The sequence below is a fragment of the Ahaetulla prasina genome, chromosome 4, assembly GCF_028640845.1.
Source record: "Ahaetulla prasina isolate Xishuangbanna chromosome 4, ASM2864084v1, whole genome shotgun sequence".
Lineage (NCBI taxonomy): Eukaryota > Metazoa > Chordata > Lepidosauria > Squamata > Colubridae > Ahaetulla > Ahaetulla prasina.
The window spans coordinates 107,974,261-107,995,193 of NC_080542.1; the positions used below are offsets into that span (position 1 = coordinate 107,974,261).

Genomic DNA, 20,933 nt, shown 5'->3' on the forward strand with positions numbered 1-20,933 from the left:
ACAAATGTTTCACTTAGCAACAGACATTTTGGGCTCAATTGTGGCCATAAGTTGAAGACTACCTGTTTTGATGAATTGGTAGCACAAGTATTTAAAGAGTAATTTAGTTTATTGTAAACAGTAGGGCTAACAGCACTTCATGTACAAAGACAAAAAAGATGCTTCAGAGCAGAAAATGTGACAAATGTAGTTCTTGTGTAAAAGTTATTAAAGCACCGGAAGCTCTTTGCAGTTGCCACATAATCCTAGAAATAATGCATTTGGTCCCAGGTGTTAGACTGAGGATATTTAAATCACAGAATATTCTATAGCTGAATGGCTGGCTTTTGAACTAAGGTTTAACTTTCTGGAAGAAGTCTCAATCCACCCACCTTTAGCTCCTATCTGAAGACCATAACACGTCCAAAAATGGCAAATTATTGAAGTTTTCTATTTAAAAACGCCTGTACAAAGCAAGAGCAAGTCTTGATGGCCAAACGTGAACCACCCATCTGTTCTCAGCCCCTAATTATGACCTGGAGGAGGATGTTTTCAAGCAGGTGGATGATTTTGGCAGAGAAAAGGGGAAAAAAACGGGGAATTCCTTTCGCTAACATGAACACTCTAAATAAAGATGTCAATATGGTGAATGGTTAAATCCATGGCAGATCTGAATTGGGCTGTCAGCTTCATGCTGGTAGTTTTGTCAGCTGAAGGAGCATGAATAACACTTTAAAGGAAAGTGAGGTCAGCATGTTTGTGCCTGTAGCTGGTTGCAGTTCCTTTTCTCTTGTTCTCCTTTGCTAATCTTTCCATTAGAGTTTAAAGATTAAACTCTCTATTTTTCAAGATGATAAATACTGCGAAACGTCTTCTCCTTGCTCCACCCACTTTATTACCGAGTAAGAGTCATTAGGCAGATACCCTCCAGTTCTCTACAAGAAAGAATTTAAACCCGGATCTCCTACAGTCTCTCCCAACTCGGGTTCAGCCCGCCTCTTTCCATCCAGATCTGCTTTGCAAACTCAAAGCCCCGACCTGTGAAGCGCAGCAGACAGGACGAACAAATTTCTAACTGACTTCTGCTCGCCTCGGCGCGAGAGCAAACGGCGCCAAGCTCAGGGAGGCCAGCCAAACCAGAGAGAGGCCTGACCCGCGTCTTACTGCCCCATTGGGCGACTGCGCCACGGAGAGCGTCGTCGTCGTCGTCGTCTCACGTAGCTAAGATGGCCGCCCCTCTTGATCGGGCGGCGTCGGTGGCGGTGGTTGGAATGGGTTTTTCGTTACAGCGGAATCGCTGAAGAGGCTGAGAGCTACCGGGATCCCTTCTTTAGTGGTGTGCGATTGGGGACGGAGGCACCATGCGGCGGAGCTAGAGCTGGAGGCTTCCACTGCGAGTAATGATGTTAGCTGAGGTAAAAATTCGACGTCGAAGTGGGAGGATTGGGAAACAGGAGGGCTGATAGGGTCCGAGGTGGAGGCGTTTGTGCTTTATTTTCCTCTCTTTCTAAAGCCCTTCTGCTTTGTGAACACTTCTTTCACCCAATCTCCTATCCTCGGACGGTCTAGGCCCACTTTCCTGCTCCCAATCAGAGCACCGCATCGCTTTCCTGGGGTAGATTGGCCTCGGATGGGTTTTATCTGGTATTGTGATTTGGCTGTTCCTTTGGGGCTGCCGCTGTCAGTGAGGGATTTTCCCGGACGCTTAACAGCGAAGTCGAGGGTTTGCTTGGCTTTTTGAAAAGACGTCAAGGTGATTAGGCTACTAATGCCTGCTGAAAAGAACTATTCTCCCCTAGGCCTCTGTTGGAAGGGTGTTTACTTCCCAGCTTGTTTTTACATGAATAACACTAGTCCCTTTTCTTTTCCCTGTTAAGCCAGTATAGAAGTTGCTTTGTGTCATCAACTGAGACGATCCCAATAGCTTGTTTTAGCTTCCAGTGCCTCATTGCATCTTGTGTCTGCCTCAGTTTCTTTAATATGATGGTGCAATTTATTTTCCAAAGCAAGGGCAGAGTGAGCTGATGTTTTTACAGTCGTTTATAAGTGCAGATGGAAGTAGGAAAATTATTTGGAGGTGACGTGCCAGTGAAAGTGGAATTTTTAAAAAAGACAGGCACAACATTGATTCTATGCTCAGGTGTCTGCTACTTTTTCATCTACTCTGACTTCATAGTGCTTTTACTGTATGCTGATTCTTGTTTGAATGCCAGCAATATGCTTTTTTTGTAAAGATTGCTTACTGCCTTACCATAAGGTTAGGTTTACAACACAGTGTGACAGTCTTGTTAAAAAGGTTTGTGGGCTCATAAATCATACAGAATTTCTGAGAATTTTAATTCTGCTTTTGAGTGGGTTAAGCTATTATACTTAATTGGTTTTGGTATTTTTGTATAAATCTGTAGTAGAAATCTGGTTATTACAACTTTTGTAGTACAGTTGTACTCTGTATTGGTATAAACCCAAACATAGGATATATATTATGCCTATTAGACAAGTATGATGCTTTATCCTGTCAGATCCTTAGTATACTTTAGCTGTCTTTTCAAATAATTATCCATGGTTAACTTAAACATAATTTACTCAGCCCTGTTTTATGAATTTTCATGACATTGAACTAGACATTATCTGACCACGTAGTTTTGCTCATGCAACTTTCTGTATAAAATATAGTTGGTTTCTTTGTCATTAACTGCATTTTTGTGGTATTCTAATGAGTTTTCTTCATAATTTAGTTGAAATATTTTGTAACCTGAAAATTCTTTATTTCTAAACAAGTACACTACTCTTATCAGTAAAGGTATTTGATTTGTCAAAGAAAAAGAAAGCTTATTCAGAAAAATTGCAATATCTGATGCAAGGAAACAATTTGTTGCTTTTGACAAGGTAATTTGGAGCCTCTTTTCATCAGCAAAATGGATACAACATAATCAACCTTTGTATTGATATAAAAATACTTAGAAGTATTTATTATATTATAGCTTCATTTTCAGGTGCTCATAATGACCTTGTAAAAAAGGTCAAGACAGCAGTCATTACATTTTAATACAATTCCTGTCTCTTGTACATGTGTGCAATATTGAGAAAGTTGCCAAACCTCTTCATTTGGATGCTTCTGTCTTGATTCCTTATTGGTTCACTGTGGCATGTATAGTGCTTTCATCAGTTTCCCCCATAGCAGCATCTCTGTGCGGTAGGTTGGCTGAGAGAAGAAAACTGCTCCCAAGTTAGTAATAATCCTAATGTATTTAGCACTAATTTATAATGTTGAACTTTGTTTGTCTTCATTGTTATAATAAGCATGAATCATATAAGAGGATTTAGATCCTATTTGCACATTTAAAGTGTGAAAAAATAAGCATACTTAATACATTGAAACAAAAGCATTCCAGAGTTTATGTGGAGTATATAATAGAATACAGATTTACCCTTCGTATGGTGATTAGTTAATATTTATTTGTTCCAGTAGGATTTAAAATTGTATTCATATCAATGAAGAACTATTTGAAAAGGTTTTTTTTTCAGATAATGTATTTTTCCCAGAGTTTTAAACATGTTTTATTACATATTACATGTGAAGTAAATTGGAAATATCTCTTTTGGTTTGTCTCCTTGATCAGGTATGCACTTTCTACAATTTATGGTACAGTGTATGGTGCTATTTGATTTCTACCAACAACGAGATGAGCTGTCTTGTATAACAAACACTTGGTTCATTCTCGTGTATTGCTTCTGCTACAGTGAGAATTATAAGCAGTAATGGCACATAAAATTCTAGATTAGCTTTATAGTTTATTGCATAGAGATTTGATATGATTTGATTTCAGCATAATAAGAAATACTATGCATGAGTAGCTTTTCTTTGATATTGGAATTACCGTATTTTTCGGTGTATAAGACGCAACTTTTTACTCCCCAAAAGGGGGTGAAAATCTGGGTGCGTCTTATATGCCGAAAGTAGCCCCGCCCACCCCCTGCCCCTACCCTTGAATTATCCATTCCTCCCTTCCCTTCCCTCAGCCCTATTTCACAGCTTCCCATCTTCTTCATCCTCCTCTTCCGCTTTCCCGCTGTTTTCTCCAGGCAACCAAAGGAGAATGGGCTTGCCTGGCCGTCGCAGTCTCCCATGCCTGTGATGCCAGATCTCGCCTCCCGCCCAGGCGAGAAACTCTGTTTCATCACTGCAGCGCAGGGGATGTGTGTGGGGCCGGGGGATCTGCACAGCTACTATCCCGCCCCTCCTCAGCCTTGGTCACACCGTGAGGCTCCTTGTGGTTCTGGCTCCCGGGCCTGGCCTCCTGGAGCCGGATAACTCGGACACTGAGGAGGAGGAGCTGGCAACTTGGGGAAAGGGGCAAAGAGAACTTTTTAGGGAGGTTTAGTGGCAGTGAAGGAAGCACAAAACGTGCCAGGTGGCTGCAGACAATCTGGACATGCTTGCTGTGTGCTGGACGGGGAAAGCCTTGAGGGTTTGCAAAGGGTTTGAACGTGCGCGCACACACACACTCACACATGCAGCCTTACAGCTGGCTTCTCTCTTTTGGTAGGATGAATCTGCAAGATTCCCCCTCCCCCTCTCGGAAGCTTGCAAAGTTGTTGGCGGTCTCTCTTTCTCTTTCCTCCTGGCCAGATCCGCCTCCCGGGCCAGGAGCAGAAGCCGACTTCAGAAAAGGAGGTACTCGGCTTTGAGAATTGCTTCAGGCAATCGGGAGTAAAAAAAAAACGTTGCCTCCATGAATTGCGTTTTCTTCCCCGATGCAATTTGCAGAGTCGCGCGTCCTCATGAAAACTTTCTTGCATCTTCAAGGAACTGGTAGCTTGCTGGGTGCTGCACAGGAGGTGTAAGGCAAGGCACTGCCACTCGAAAACTGTTGCCGCAATCTCTGCTGCCTGGAACTGCCTGAAAACGCAATGCTCTTTCTTTGCCTCTACACACCCCATTTTTGGAATTGGAGGGGCAACGGAGATCTCCAGGAGGTGGAGATTGCAGCAACAGAGTTTTTGGGTGGCAGCGCCTTGTCTTTTGCACCCTGTGCAGCACCTGCTTTGCCAAGCAAGTGCTGACCTCCGCGCTTCCCCAGGCTGCTCCCGTTATCAAAATCCAAATGGAAATGAAGACGCCGCTGATCCTGATGCTGGTAGGCAGAGGCAGAATTCTTTTTTTCTTGTCTCCCCCTCCCCTCCAAAAAAAATTAAGGTGCGTCTTATACTCTGGTGTGTCTTATACATTGAAAAATACGGTAGTTTTTTTTTTTTTTTTGACCAAGTGAGGTACACAAGGAATTTGTCTCTAGTGCAGAAACTCTGAGTATACATACAAAGCAATTGATCATCATAAAAATGATATAAGTAAGAGGGGGTAGTAGAGAAGATGAGAAGGATAATAATACTACAACCATACTACATGGGTGAATATACTTAGACATAAGAGAGTACTGGGAGGATTAGGTGTTCAGAGTGATGGCACAAGGGAAAAAACTGTTCCTGTGCGTCTAGTTGCTTTGACATATAATGCCATTTACGTGCAAGTTTACAGTACCTTAAAATACAGTTACAGTTATTGTGTATTAAAAATATTACATCTTAGAAGAATAATTTTATAATATGTGTTTTCAGTTGTATATTAATGTCTTGTAGATTTTTTGAATCTGGCTGAATTAAGCAACTTCAGCTTCACTGTTAGATTTTCCTTGCTTCATTTTAATGGGTAAAGAGTAAATTGAATATAACAACATAATTTGAATAGGAATGTGGTCTTAATTACCAGGGTAATTCAGTAAAATACAGGTAGTCCTCTACTTACAACTACAATTGAGCCCAAAATTTCTGTTGCTAAGTGAAACATTTATTAAGTGAATTTTGCCCTATTTTAGGACCTTTCTTGCCACATTGTTAAGTAAATGACCTTTTGTTACAGTGGCACTGAACAAATGAGAATCTATCCTCAAAGTTTCTCTGTCCCAGCACCCCGAAATCACATGAACATGGTCTAGGGCCATGATGGCGAACACATGCTAGAGGTAACACGCAGAGCCCTCTCTGCTGGCATGCGCGCCATCACCTCAGATCAGATCTCTGTTGCGTTTCTTTCGTGAGCTTCTGTTTCCCTGCAAATGACAAAACACAAGCTCATGAAAGGCAAAGATCTTACCTCTTGCCGCGCTATCGATTTTGGGATGCCCCGCCTCCCACTGGCCAGCTGGTTTTGGGTCTCTGCTGCACATGCGTGCATGTCAACACATGGACACATTACACATGTTTGTACATGCATGCACACATGTCCACACGCGCACATTGCCAATATTGGGATGCCCCACCTTCCGCCGGCCAGCTGGTCTCTGCTGCGCATACACGCATGTGCATGCTTGTGCACATCCACACATGTCTGTGTGCATGTCCATTATGTGCACATACACATCAGCACATTTCAGTTTGGGCATGTGCGCGTGCACAGTTTGGGCACTTGGTGACTCATTGGTCTAGGGTGTTAAACTTGATCATGTGGTTCGTGATGTATTGTGATGTATTGTGACGTTTTTTGCCTTTGCAGAGCTGGGGTGGGTATGACCTGCACGTGACGTATCCAGCTGGCGGACAACCAATTTCACAGATCTGATCTAGGTGCTTCATAACTGCTTGAACTTATAATTGCAGCGGCCTGTAGTGGGATTACATTTTGCAACAAGCAGAGTCAATGAGAAACTTGGTAGGGAAGATCAAAAGTTGCCTGAGTAAGTGTCACTACCTGCAACCCTTCCCCAGCCCCCATGCCTTGTCAGCCATCCGTTAATCCTCATGCATCCTCCCTGAACCTTGCTACTCACACGCCCTTCCACACTCTTTTCAATCGCTCAAGCCTTCCTCCCACCTAACAGCAGCCACCTCAAGCCTGCTGCACTTGTCCATGTCTCCCTAGCCATTTGTGTATTCTTGCATGTCCTCTTCCATTGGCATCAGCCACCCAACCCAACTACCCTGCTGTAGTCACACTTGTCTCACCCTTGCGCATCATCCCCAAGTGTCGTTGTACTCATGCCGCATTTCCCCAACCATTTCTTTTAACCCTCTCCCAGCATACAGCCAAGCTCTTTATACACTCTTCTCAAAGCTTCTCTGGCCATTTGTGGAACTTATCTAGCAGCACTCATCCCAAGCCTCACTCTGCCATGCCTGTCCCTCCCTCCTAGATGCAGCAGCTATTTTGCCTTCCTGCTGGCCTGCTTGCAAGCTGACTTGCAGCTTTTTGCCTGTTTCCCTAATGACTTAGTTATTGAAAGTCAGCAGGAAGTTGTGAATTGCTTAACAATTCATGTCTTTGCTTACAGATGGCAACAGGGTGTGATGTGCACTTTTATGACTGCATTGTTTAGTGACATAATTCTGCTTCCTATCTGCAATCATAACTTGAGGAATTACTTCTGTTCTAAAGATCTTTTTCAGTGGTGGAGATGGAAAATGTTTTTAAACATATAAAATCTGGTACATCTGCAAATGTTGATGATATTCAAAGTGAACGAATAAACACTCAAGCCTGGAACCTAGAAAATTACTCCTGGAATTGCATACTATAAAAGCAGAATAAAATACTGTCTTGTATTTATCATATACCTTCAGATATAAAAATCTTCAATCCAGTCTCCTTCTTATTCTGTCTGTATAACCTGAATACATAATTCTAAATAAACTTTCACCTTTAGGGGTTAAATAACATAAACTTTACATTACTTTACATTTATTGAATCTCACCTAATATAGTATAGATGGTTTTTAGAGTTCTACAAATCATAGGAATTTTTATCAGTGTTTGGGGGGGGCATGCTGCACAATTAATCTTTTCATTTTATGGTAGGTATATAATTCATCTGAGTGAATATATTATCAGACTCTTGGGGTATTTGCTCTGAGAAACACTGATATAGAATATTGTTGAAAATTGCACTTCTGTTTCTAACTTGAATTCAAATGCAGTTGATAGTGTATTCACCTGAATGACTTAATATAAAAAGACTGCCTTCCCTTTTAACATATTTATTAGTTATTTACCAATTTATTCACATAACACTTCCCTCAAATAATCTGAACTGATATGGAATAGAAACAAGAGAATGTATTGAGATTATAAAAGATTAATAGCATCAGAAAAGCTGATTATCTATTACGTTGCTAACCAGCTTTACTTAAGTAGAAGTAAAATTCAGCTTCATCCAATTTTGCAAGCAAGATACATACATCAGCTGGAACAGAACTTGGTTAAATTGTGTTGGAAGGAAAATCCATCTGCTTCAGTTCCAAACTGGGAAAAAAACACTGGAAACATGGAGGCTGATTGGAAAGAAAGTTTAACGATAAACAGAACCAACAGCAGTCCTGGGTTTGCTGATGAATTGGTTTGATGAGTACTTGGATTTGTATAAATTTCAGAGATGCAGGGGAGTTGTGCAATGTCTGAAATGCCCTTAGGCATTGTGCAAAGTAGTGAACACCAGGGGGGGTGGTTCTACTTACCTTTACTACCAGTTCGCAACAGGACCGCATGTGCATACTCGCTTGCTTCACTAAGAAATGGTGGAGGGGAGTAACAGGAATTGCAGGCAATGCTGTTTGAAAGGGTTTCTGCTCCCGGTTCGGACCAGCTCGGGGGAATAGGTAGTGGAGATTGGGGCTAGTTCGCCGAACCCAGAGCAACGGCTGGCTGGCCACATCCCCAAACCGGTCCACAGCCCACAGTCCTGCCATGCTTGCCTACCTTCCATGCTGTGTTCTACACTGCCTTCCTGGTGTCCAGCTTGCGAAGACAGGCAAGCAGAAGCCCATGTGGAAGGCAGGCAAGCATGGCAGGGCTGCGGGGAAGAAGCTAGCAGCTAGCATGTGGGCTTCCACTTGCCTGCCTTCACAAACTGGCCACCGGGACACCAGGAAGGCAGGTAAGCATGGCAGGACTGCAGGGAAGGAGCTTGCAGCTTACTCACACTCCCACCCCACTCAAGCAGCGGCTTTCCTGCTGAGCCCCAACAAGCTATGCATCCATAGCAAAGGGATTGTTTTGTTCACCGCAGTGATGCTTCGGGAGGGCAGGTGGACATAGTCATTATAGTTGTCAGCTGCAGACATCCGCCTGCCCTCCTGAAGCACCACTGTGGCGAACAAAACAACCCCATTGTGCCACCGCTCTTCCTGCAGCCATATGCGCCCAGCCATGTGTGCCCTTTCCTTAAATGGGCTGTGCATGGGATGCTTGGAGGGAGAGAGAGAGAGAGCAAGAGAGCTCTCCAACCTCTGTTTTTGTGCATGGTGTGAAGGAAGAGAGAGCGATCTGAAGCCGAGGCACCCAAACTTCTGGCAGTGGTGGGGCAGCTTCTGAGCCAGCTCCATCTGACTTACTCCCTCAGTCTTGCCATTCTCCCCACCCCACTCAAGCAGCAGCATTTCTTCTCTGCTTTTCTCAGGCTGCTGGTGCGGGCACCATGGATGCATAGCTTGTTGGTGCTGAGCTGGGAAGCTGCTGCTTGAGTGGGGTGGGGGTGGTGAGGAGAATGGCAAGACTCAGAGAGTAGGTCAGGTAGAGCTGGCTGACTCAGGGCTGCTCAGAAGCCACCCCCGCCACTGCAAGAAGTTTGGGTGCCTCAGTTTCAAATCTTTCCCACCCTCGCTCACGCACACACACACACACACACACACAGTTGGAGAGCTCTCTTATTCCCTCTCTCTCCAAGCGCCCCATGCACAGCCCATTTGAAGAAAGGGCATACATGGCTGGGCATGTTTGGCTGCAGGAGGAGGCCCAGGTGGAAGTTAGCTTTTCTGCAGCATCCCCCTCCCCTCTTTGGATCGCCCTGCAAGGGGGAGGCTGTGCCTTTGCAGAAATGGGATGGGCAGTTTGTATGGAGGATTGGCGGGGGGGGGGATGTGTGGCCTTCCAGGATGAAGAGCAGAGCAAGAGAAGGCTCCAAGGTTCACTTGGGCAGTCAAGCCAGAGGGAAACTAAAAGTATTGGGGGCTTCAGAAAGACAGAATGTGCTTTTGTGGAGCTCCTGGCTCTAACAGTGAGTGACATGAATGACATCAAGTTGGCCACACTCACCCAGTCACATGACCACCAAGCTGTGCCCACCAAGCCACGCCCATAGAACCGGTAGCAAAAAAAAATTAGATTTCACCCCTGACATACACACACACACACACACACTTTCCGTGGGCAAATCCTGCCCAGCCAGTGTGAGAAATGGGCTTCCACGCAGTGCCTCCTCTCCTGCATGAAGCCAGATGGGCTCAGCACCCCTCAAGCACCTGCCTGCAATTCTTCTCACTTTCTCTCTTGCTCTCTCATTCTCTCTCACACACATAGAGACATTTGATTGCTTGAAAAGGACAGGCTGTGCTTTGCTTGTACCGTAAGCACGCGGTTTAAGCCTGCTCTTCCCACAATCTTGCCTGCCTTCTTGTCCTTTTCTCAAGCAGCAGCAGCCAGGTGGGGGCTTTCCAACAATTCCAACGGGCCACATGGCTTTCTGCCTCATCGTAGCAGCAGCCTGAGCAACATCCAAGCCCCAGGCCCAGGGGAGCACAAACCGTGCTCACTGCTGCTCCATAGCTACAAGGTGAGCTGTGGAAGAGGGGAGCCCTTGGCTGCAAGGTTGTCTAGTGCCATGGACAGGGCTAGGGCTGGCAAGAGTGTGCCAGAAACATCTCCAGAGAGATAGATTGGCCCTTGCTGTATCAGCTGATCTGCAGGCCGCAGTTAAGGAGCTGAGCAGCCATGAGGTGACCTGGGAAGGGAAGGGCTGTCTCCTGTGCTGCCCATCCCCCCCACTAGGGCTTATTTTTGGGCTAGGCCTTACTTTTTGAATAGGTCGTATTTTTGGGGAAACATGGTAGGATCAATTTAAAAAGCATTCGCATGAGCGTGAAAAACAAGGGTATAATCTTTTGTAGAAAGTTAGCACCTACCCCTCTCTTAGAAGAATGAAATATTCTAGGAAATATTAAAAAGGCAGAATATTATATTTCCCTAAATAAGAAAAGGAGAAACATGTTTTTAAAGACAAAGAGCAGTTCCCTGCCCCCCAGCAGTTATTTGGTGCACATTAAGACTGGGCCAGCCTATCTACAAGACAATTAGAACTTCAGAGTGATGGGATTAAGACATGACCCTCAGGACATAATAGGATTAGCCCTCTACCCATCTAGCATTAGGGCTCACTGCATTGTGAAATCACCTGGGGACATTATATCACCCAGCAAGGTTCAACCAACCTTAATTCAGATCAGCTGTTATCCCTGGGAGTCCGACAGCCAATAGAATACATGCTCTTGCCAAAGGAACAGGAAGCTCAAGTTCAAAGCCCAAGAGAGGATATAAATAACACTCACTCTCCAGTCCACGTGGTCAGCTATCTAGAATCACAAGTGCTTGGTGGTCTGCCTCACCATTAAAACCAACTTTTCAATCACCCTCCATATTTCTAGTGTCTTTCTCCTCACTTGGAACTGAACCCAGATTGACATTTCTTCCAACACTTCATATACATAGACATAAATTGTGGAAACATTTCTCATGAAGGATGCTGCACAGGAACTATGTTAGGCATAGCTGAACAAATCTCAAATAAATGTGAAAAACAGTTTTCTACTAAAGTAGAGGAGCAGTGCATAATTGCTACCATTTATGATCAAGACAATTGATCACTGGATATTAGCATATTTCATTGAACAAGAGATCTGCCTATTTACTGAGTGGCAGACTTTGTAACATCTTTTGCTTCAATCTTTATTAGGGAACAAATTATTGTACCAGAGGATTCCACAGTGGCCAAGTCGTGATTATTAAAAATGAATATAATGATGCAAAGAAATCTGACTGGCTGAGTGGACCTATGATAAATTTAATACCAATTGCCAGTGTTGTTTGGAACAATTGCTTGTGAACAGCATAAGCAAGAGCTACAGTATCTATGAGTTCATAAAGAAAGGCTCTGCATTTGCAGTTCTGCTGCATAAATTTAACTAGAAATCCAATTTTAGCATTAATGTGCTAATCAAATAGTTGTTAACTTGGGACTTCATCTGGATACCTATTTGGTAGATATGAAATAGTGATTATAATTGCATAAGAATGCTATTACACCTAATTTTGAAAAAAAATGTTCTGTCAGTATTGCAAGCAAAGATTCAGATATTAGAATTAGGGTGTAAATAATGTGAGCCTCTTGATAATCATCTCTGTTAAATGTAATACATACTGCATCTTCTTTTCTAAGAGTCCACTAGATTTAAAATGTGTTCATGTTCATTGCTAATAGCATTTAGCATATTTTACGATGCTTAGTTCATGTTTGAGTTGTTACGTGAAATACTATACTAAGAGGATAACTTTAAACCTGATAGGAAGAAAGGACAGTTTGTGATGCCAGGATTGAATTCACTTCCTTAATAGAAGACAAAGGAAATAAACCTAAATAAATGATGACAAACTAAAATCAAAAAGAAAAAAAATCAAAACAATTAAACATCACAGTATAATTATAAATGCATCAGAGCTGCTCTTTTTATAAGCTTATATTCATTGGTTTTATTATTATTTTACTTATTAATATTATATTTATTTATTTATTCTTATTTGGCATTTAGTCATGCTGGCCACATGACCACAGAGATGTCTTCGCACAGCGCTGGCCCTTCGGCTTTGAAATGGAGATGAGCACTGCCCCCTAGAGTTGGGAACGACCACATATGTGCGAGGGAATATTTACCTTTTATTCATTGTTTTTCGTACACAGCCTGATAATAAATTTGATGAAGCTGTATTTAAGTATTATTTAGAACTTTATTAACTTGAGTTAATAAACAGTATTTTGTAAATTAAAATGTTTCATTTTATATACAAACATAAGAAACTTGTAAACTTGAAGGTGTGGATAGATTTTCAGGTTTGCGCCATTTGCTTTGTTTATTTATTTGTTTTTTAGTGGCAACACTTACATGTCTACTGCAGAACAATGGCCAGAACATAGAGTCAGTTATCTAATGTATTCTGTATCATCTATTAGAATAACATGCATGTGCAAATTAAAATGTTTGGAACAGAATTGTTACATCAGGAATTCTAAAAGCTTTACTTTAAAGGTTGGCAAGGTGAAATAGAGGAAGCTTTTTGATGTTATTGTACTATTAAAGCAGTTGAATTTTTCTATTACTGATATTCCTTATAAGCAATAGCATTTAGACTTATAAACCGCTTCACAGTGCTTTACAGCTCTCTCTAAGCATATTGCCCCCAACAATCTGGGTCCTCATTTTATTGACCTCAGAAGAAAGGAAGGCTGATTCAACCTTGAGCCTGGTGAGATTTGAACTGCCAAATTGCAATTAGCCAGCAGTCAGCAGATGTAGACTGCAGTCCTGCATTCACCTCTGTGAAAATGGCTTTATCCCAGTGGTGGGATTCAAATTTTTAAATTTGTGGGTGTAGCTTATTTTGGGGCATGGCTTGGTCATGAGACTGGGTGGGCACGGCTAGCTGGTTATGTGACCGGGTGGCCGTGACTAATGTGCATAGGGATTGCCCGGAGGGCTGAAAAAAGTGATTTCTGACAGGTCCTCACACTTTTGACTGGTCTTCACACTTATCACTGGTCATCATTTATGCCCATTGCAGCATTCTTAACAACAACAGCATTCATGTGACTAATTTCACAACTGTGGTGCTTCATGTGACCAGGCGGGCGTGGCCAGGTGGTCATGTGACGTCACTTCTTTGCCCTAATGACAGTTTACTGCAATGGTCATAAGTGTGAAAAACAGTCATAAGTCACTATTTTCAGTGCCATTGAAACTGTTGTAAATCAAGGATTACCTATACAAAAATACAAAAAGCTTCTTTGCTTGCAAAAAGCTGCTCTAAATACCAATCATTAGATTAGAAATACTTGCAAACTGGAGTTACAAATCAAAATTAGGCAGGGTGCCAGAGCACCTTGAGGAATTAAAATAGTTAAAATGCAGTGATAACTATCAGCAGCCAACTCTTGCTCATAAAGTGAAACCCTTTGGCAGAGAGATCATTTAAGCTCTTCAGAATGAAGCAAAGGAGCAAACAAAGTATCTGCTGCTTGTTAAACCAATTACCAGAACAAATAGACACAGGAACTAGTCAGATTTCCGAAGCTGCTTCTTTTCAGGAACAGAGATTACCGTATATACTCGAATATAAGCCGATCCGAGTATAAGCCGAGGTCCCCAATTTTACCCCAAAAACTGGGGTAAACTGGGGACTCGAGTATAAGCCGAGGGTGGGAAATGAGGCACCTACCGGTTGGGGAAAGCCTCCCTCCCTCAGCTGAGAAGGCTGGCGGCTCCCCCGCCCCGCCCTCTCACTGCACCGGCAGGGCTTCCGTCCGGTAAAATGTGAAAAAAAGAAAAAAAAAACCTCGAGTATAAGCCGTATATACTCGAGTATAAGCCGAGGGGCTTTAAAAAAAAAAACCTCGAGTATAAGCCGTATAGACCCGAGTATAAGCCGAGGGGACGTTTTTCAGCACAAAAAACGTGCTGAAAAACTCGGCTTATACTCGAGTATATACGGTAATTTTTTCTTCCAAACAAAGGGAAAATTATCTTATCATTAAATACAGGATTAAACATCACCAAGCACAGAATTCACCCAAAACCAGTTTTAGACCAAAAGTCAGAAAGAGTAGGTAAACTCACGTTTAAATGTCAATCTTTCTAGCTAGCCAATAAACCTTGCTGAATGTCACTCATCTTGGTTTCTTGTCATTAAAAGCTTCTCCATTATTTAATTATTTCTTCAAAGTGCTGATCATTGCATCCTGGCTGGAAGAACTCCAACAGGGGAGTACTTCCTCCCAACAGAAGTGTAAAAAGCTTAAAACAACCCTTTCCCTTTAAGAAAGTCAAGAAAAAAAACACCTCCCAGAAGCTTCAGAACTGGAAGCGACAGTAAGTCTAGGCATACTGTGAAGAATGTAATAAGGGTTAACAGAGAGGCAGTTTCTGTAAGCAGGGCAATAAAGATAAGGCTAGGAAACAACACCAGAAAGTTGTAATTCCTTACAGGATTAATGCTGTAAAGTGGAAAAAAACAAAAGGAGATTTCTTCCAACAACCGGTTCTCCAAACTGCTTAACTACTTAACAATCGGTTCTACTGAACCGGTGCAAACCAGTAGAATCTCACCACTGCTTAATCCTGTACATTTTTCTAATTAATTTTTGCATACTACAAGATAATTTGTTACTGAGGCTCCAGTGACGTCACCCTCCTGCTGGGTGCTCAAACAGAGCACTCCGTGTTAGAAGATTGTAAAAGTCAGTGAAACAGAAAATAAATCACTGTTCACTGAGCTTAGCATAATCTCTGGGTGAAAGAGATTATCAGAATTGTGGAAGAGTGGCAGGTCTGACAGGGGGTTTGCTCTTAAGAGCGAATTTTCCTGGATTTATGACCCCACCGAATTCCACTCCTTCCAACTTCAGCACGCCCCTGTTTTTATCAGGGAAAAGGAGAGGAATGTTGCTTCTGCTCTAGAGAACTTATTAAATTGATTGATATTCCAAGCAGGCAGAATTTCACAAGCGTTCGAACTTTGATGTAGAATCAACACGGCAAGTACCGACTCCTTTTGAAATTTGAAACCTTTCTTTGTCTTTGATTAATTGACTTTTAAAATGGCGTCTAAAAGTGAAAGTAAAATTTTTAGTACGATGAAGCAGCGTTACTTGTGGATTGTTACAAACGGAGTTTTTATACTGAAAGGAGGGAAGGAGAGTTATTAAGTTTGAATTCCTGATTCTTTTGAAGACAGAATGGCAGCTAAACCTTTAAAGCCTTCTGGAAGAAGGGGATCTGAACCAAGTCTTGAGGAAATATTGAAAGAACAATTAAAACTTTCTGAAGATAGGCAAAAAGAGATGATGGAGAATTTTAATGCAAAAATAAGAGAAGATATTCTTATGGCAGTTCAAGGACTGAGTAAAAAAATTGAAGGATTGGAAGTGGAAATGCAACAGATCTCTCAGTCAAATAAGTATTTAGAAGATGAAATGAAAGGTGTTCAGAAAAAAGTGGATCAAAATGAAGATCAGGTTGTGATATTACAATATAAACTTATGGAAGGAGCTCTTAGAATTCGTGGTATGCGAGAAGAGCGTGGAGAAGACTTAAGAAAAATTATATCAGAAGCATTGGCTGAATTTATTGAAGCGGACCCCCAAGAGGTAGCTTACCAAATTGATAAAATATATAGAGTTAATTCTTGGATTGCAAGACAGAGAAAGCTTCCTCGGGACATTGTGGTTTATTTTGTGAAAAGGACTATGAGAAATCAAATTCTGCAAGTTTCATATCAGACAACTTTAAAATTGGAGAACAGGAGTTGAAGGTGTTGAAAGAGATTCCTTCAAAGATGTTAAGAGACAGGAAGCAATTTGCTTTTTTTACACAAGAACTTAAAAAACATCAGATTCAATTCAGATGGGAGGTGCCAGTTGGACTGACACTATTCTATCAAGGAAGGAGATATAGAATTGACACGGTTTTAAAGGCAAAGGATTTTCTTTCTACAGTTTTGAAAGTCGAAATAGAAGTGATAGAAAACTTCAAGAGACTCAAGAAGGCGTGGTGACCCAAGAGCCTTTATTGCTGCCAGTATTAGAGGAACCACAAGAGCAAAGGGTGACAAGAGGAGCCCTTAAGCGTAAAGAAGAGCAACAGTCTCAAAGTAAAAGTCAGGATCCCATTATGGAAGCTGTGGGAGGAGCTAGACGGAAGATACCGGAGGAGGAGCTTCCGTTGTCTGCTTCAAAGCTTCAGGAGGCCAGTAATGGCAAATAGAATCTTGTCATGGAATGTTAATGGCTTGAATTCAGCTCAGAAAAGAAGGAAAATATTTCACTACTTGAAACAATTAAAAATGAAGTGATTTGTTTGCAAGAGACACATATAAAATTATCAGACCAAAAATATTTAATTAATTCAAAATTGGGTAACCATTTTGTTGCATCAGCTTTGGAAAAGAAGCATGGAATTGTTGTATATATCAGGAAGGATATACCAGCTAAGCTAATTGAGGCAGATATTCAAGGAAGATTTATTGCTATTGAACTGGTGATAGATGCAAAAAAGACTTTGTTGATAGGTATTTACGCACCTAATCAGCAACAAGAAAAGTTTTACAAAATGTTACATGAGAGGTTGACCCTCTGGGATTATAGTTCGTTTATTTTATTAGGAGACTGGAATGGAGTAATTGATACAAGAGGGATAAGAGAACTTCCTCCAAGAAGATACCTATACATGCAAAATTACCAAAATCTTTTTTTGAAATGATGGAAGACTTTGAGTTTAGAGATATATGGAGGTTACGGAATCCAGATGAGAGAGATTTTACTTTTTTTTCTGATAGGCATCAATCTTTTTCACGCATTGATTTTATTTTAATTTCTAATGACTTGCTTTCTAGGGTGAAGAAAGTTATCAAATTGTGGAAGAGTGGCAGGTCTGACAGGGGTTTGCTCTTAAGGCGAATTTTCCTGGATTTATGACCCCACAATTCCACTCCTTCCAACTTCAGCACGCCCTGTTTTTATCAGGAAAAGGAGAGGAATGTTGCTTCTGCTCTAGAGAACTTATTAAATTGATTGATATTCCAAGCAGACGGAATTTCACAAGCGTTCGAACTTTGATGTAGAATCAACACGGCAAGTACCGACTCCTTTTGAAATTTGAAACCTTTCTTTGTCTTTGATTAATTGACTTTTAAAATGGCGTCTAAAAGTGAAAGTAAAATTTTTAGTACGATGAAGCAGCGTTACTTGTGGATTGTTACAAACGGAGTTTTTATACTGAAAGGAGGGAAGGAGAGTTATTAAGTTTGAATTCCTGATTCTTTTGAAGACAGAATGGCAGCTAAACCTTTAAAGCCTTCTGGAAGAAGGGGATCTGAACCAAGTCTTGAGGAAATATTGAAAGAACAATTAAAACTTTCTGAAGATAGGCAAAAAGAGATGATGGAGAATTTTAATGCAAAAATAAGAGAAGATATTCTTATGGCAGTTCAAGGACTGAGTAAAAAAATTGAAGGATTGGAAGTGGAAATGCAACAGATCTCTCAGTCAAATAAGTATTTAGAAGATGAAATGAAAGGTGTTCAGAAAAAAGTGGATCAAAATGAAGATCAGGTTGTGATATTACAATATAAACTTATGGAAGGAGCTCTTAGAATTGTGGTATGCGAGAAGAGCGTGAGAAGACTTAAGAAAAATTATATCAGAAGCATTGGCTGAATTTATTGAAGCGGACCCCCAAGAGGTAGCTTACCAAATTGATAAAATATATAGAGTTAATTCTTGGATTGCAAGACAGAGAAAGCTTCCTCGGGACATTGTGGTTTATTTTGTGAAAAGGACTATGAGAAATCAAATTCTGCAAGTTTCATATCAGACAACTTTAAAATTGGAGAACAGGAGTTGAAGGTGTTGAAAGAGATTCCTTCAAAGATGTTAAGAGACAGGAAGCAATTTGCTTTTTTTACACAAGAACTTAAAAAACATCAGATTCAATTCAGATGGGAGGTGCCAGTTGGACTGACACTATTCTATCAAGGAAGGAGATATAGAATTGACACGGTTTTAAAGGCAAAGGATTTTCTTTCTACAGTTTTGAAAGTCGAAATAGAAGTGATAGAAAACTTCAAGAGACTCAAGAAGGCGTGGTGACCCAAGAGCCTTTATTGCTGCCAGTATTAGAGGAACCACAAGAGCAAAGGGTGACAAGAGGAGCCCTTAAGCGTAAAGAAGAGCAACAGTCTCAAAGTAAAAGTCAGGATCCCATTATGGAAGCTGTGGAGGAGCTAGACGGAAGATACCGGAGGAGGAGCTTCGTTGTCTGCTTCAAAGCTTCAGGAGGCCAGTAATGGCAAATAGAATCTTGTCATGGAATGTTAATGGCTTGAATTCAGCTCAGAAAAGAAGGAAAATATTTCACTACTTGAAACAATTTAAAAATGATGTGATTTGTTTGCAAGAGACACATATAAAATTATCAGACCAAAAATATTTAATTAATGCAAAATTGGGTAACCATTTTGTTGCATCAGCTTTGGAAAAGAAGCATGGAATTGTTGTATATATCAGGAAGGATATACCAGCTAAGCTAATTGAGGCAGATATTCAAGGAAGATTTATTGCTATTGAACTGGTGATAGATGCAAAAAAGACTTTGTTGATAGGTATTTACGCACCTAATCAGCAACAAGAAAAGTTTTACAAAATGTTACATGAGAGGTTGACCCTCTGGGATTATAGTTCGTTTATTTTATTAGGAGACTGGAATGGAGTAATTGATACAAGAAGGATAAGAGAACTTCCTCCAAGAAGATACCTATACATGCAAAATTACCAAAATCTTTTTTTGAAATGATGGAAGACTTTGAGTTTAGAGATATATGGAGGTTACGGAATCCAGATGAGAGAGATTTTACTTTTTTTTCTGATAGGCATCAATCTTTTTCACGCATTGATTTTATTTTAATTTCTAATGACTTGCTTTCTAGGGTGATGAAAAGCGAAGATATTTTCGAGGTGTTTAACTGACCATAGCCCAGTATGGATGGAATTATTACAAGGGAAAAAAGGTGGTAGAACATGGAGGTTGAATGAAAATCTGTTTAGATATGAGGATAATGTAACTTATTGTAAGAAACAGTTAAAAGAATTTTTTGATTTTAATATGTACAAAGGGACACCTATAGGAACTGTGTGGGAAGCGAGCAAAGCGTTTATTAGAGGATATTGATTTATTTGGACAACAGGCAAAGGAATAATAAACAAAAGCAGCGAGATATTTGGAAGAAGAAATTCAAAGGAAGCAACAGTTATTAATTCAAAACCCACAAGATCATAAACTTAAAGAGGCTATAAAAATATTACAGAGTCAATTTAATATGTTAATGGCAGACCAGGTGGCAACGAATATACAATATGCTAAACATAATACTTTTGTAATGCAAATAAACCTGGGAGATGGTTGGCATATAATTTAAGGAAGAAACAGAAAGCACGTGTCATACAAAAATAGAATATAAAGGTAAAGAGACATATCAACAGGATAAAATTAAAAGGCATTCTCAGAATTTTATACTGCACTATATGCAAAAGACAAAATATTGGATAGGGACATTTATGATTATTTGAAAGATTATAAGGTGAATATTCTAACATTAGAACAGAGGAGGAGCTGAACCGGCCGATAGCTACTGGAGAAATAGTGGAGGCAATTAAACAATTAAAATGGGAAAACCCTGGTACAGATGGTCTTACAGCAACTTATTATAAAAACACAGGATGAAATATTAGGCCCACTTAAAGAATTATTTAATCAGATACAATTAGGGTGGAATACCCCGTCATGGAAAACATCTTTTATTTGACTGATACCGAAAGAGGAGCAAGACTGCTCTAAACCTGGTAACTATAGGCGCATTTCACTTTTAAATAATGATTATAAGATTTTTGTAAAAATAATAGCAAATAGATTAATGTTAGTTTTACAACAAAGAATTCATACTGATCAATCTGGTTTTATAAAAGGGAGGCAGATGAGGAATAATGTTAGACAGATTATTAATATATTGGAATATTTGGAAAAGAAGAATACTTCAGCGGCACTTATTTTTTTGGATGCAGAGAAAGCCTTTGATCGATTGCATTGGGATTTTTTATTTAAATTAATAGAGAAAATGCAATTTGGAGACTGTTTTATTAGAATAATTAAAGCGATTTATGGAGAGCAAACAGCACAGATTATAGTAAATGGTAGTTTGACAGAAGTTATTAAGATTGCGAAAGGAACAAGACAGGGATGTCCGTTATCACCATTATTGTTTGTTTTGACTCTGGAACCATTATTAGATAAAATACGAGAATTAATGAAAATAG

At 40.6% G+C, this 20,933-nt stretch overlaps 1 protein-coding gene across 1 annotated transcript in view; it reads left to right on the forward strand.

Annotated features, from left to right (window-relative positions):
- The first annotated feature begins 919 nt into the window (after positions 1-919).
- SNX13 (sorting nexin 13) overlaps positions 920-20,933 on the forward strand; it is a 152,797-nt gene continuing 132,783 nt past the window's right edge. Inside the window, exon 1 of the mRNA XM_058182742.1 lies at positions 920-1,394. Within this exon, the coding sequence (XP_058038725.1) occupies positions 1,380-1,394 (15 nt within the window). The 5' untranslated portion in view covers positions 920-1,379. The remainder of the gene's footprint in view (positions 1,395-20,933) is intronic.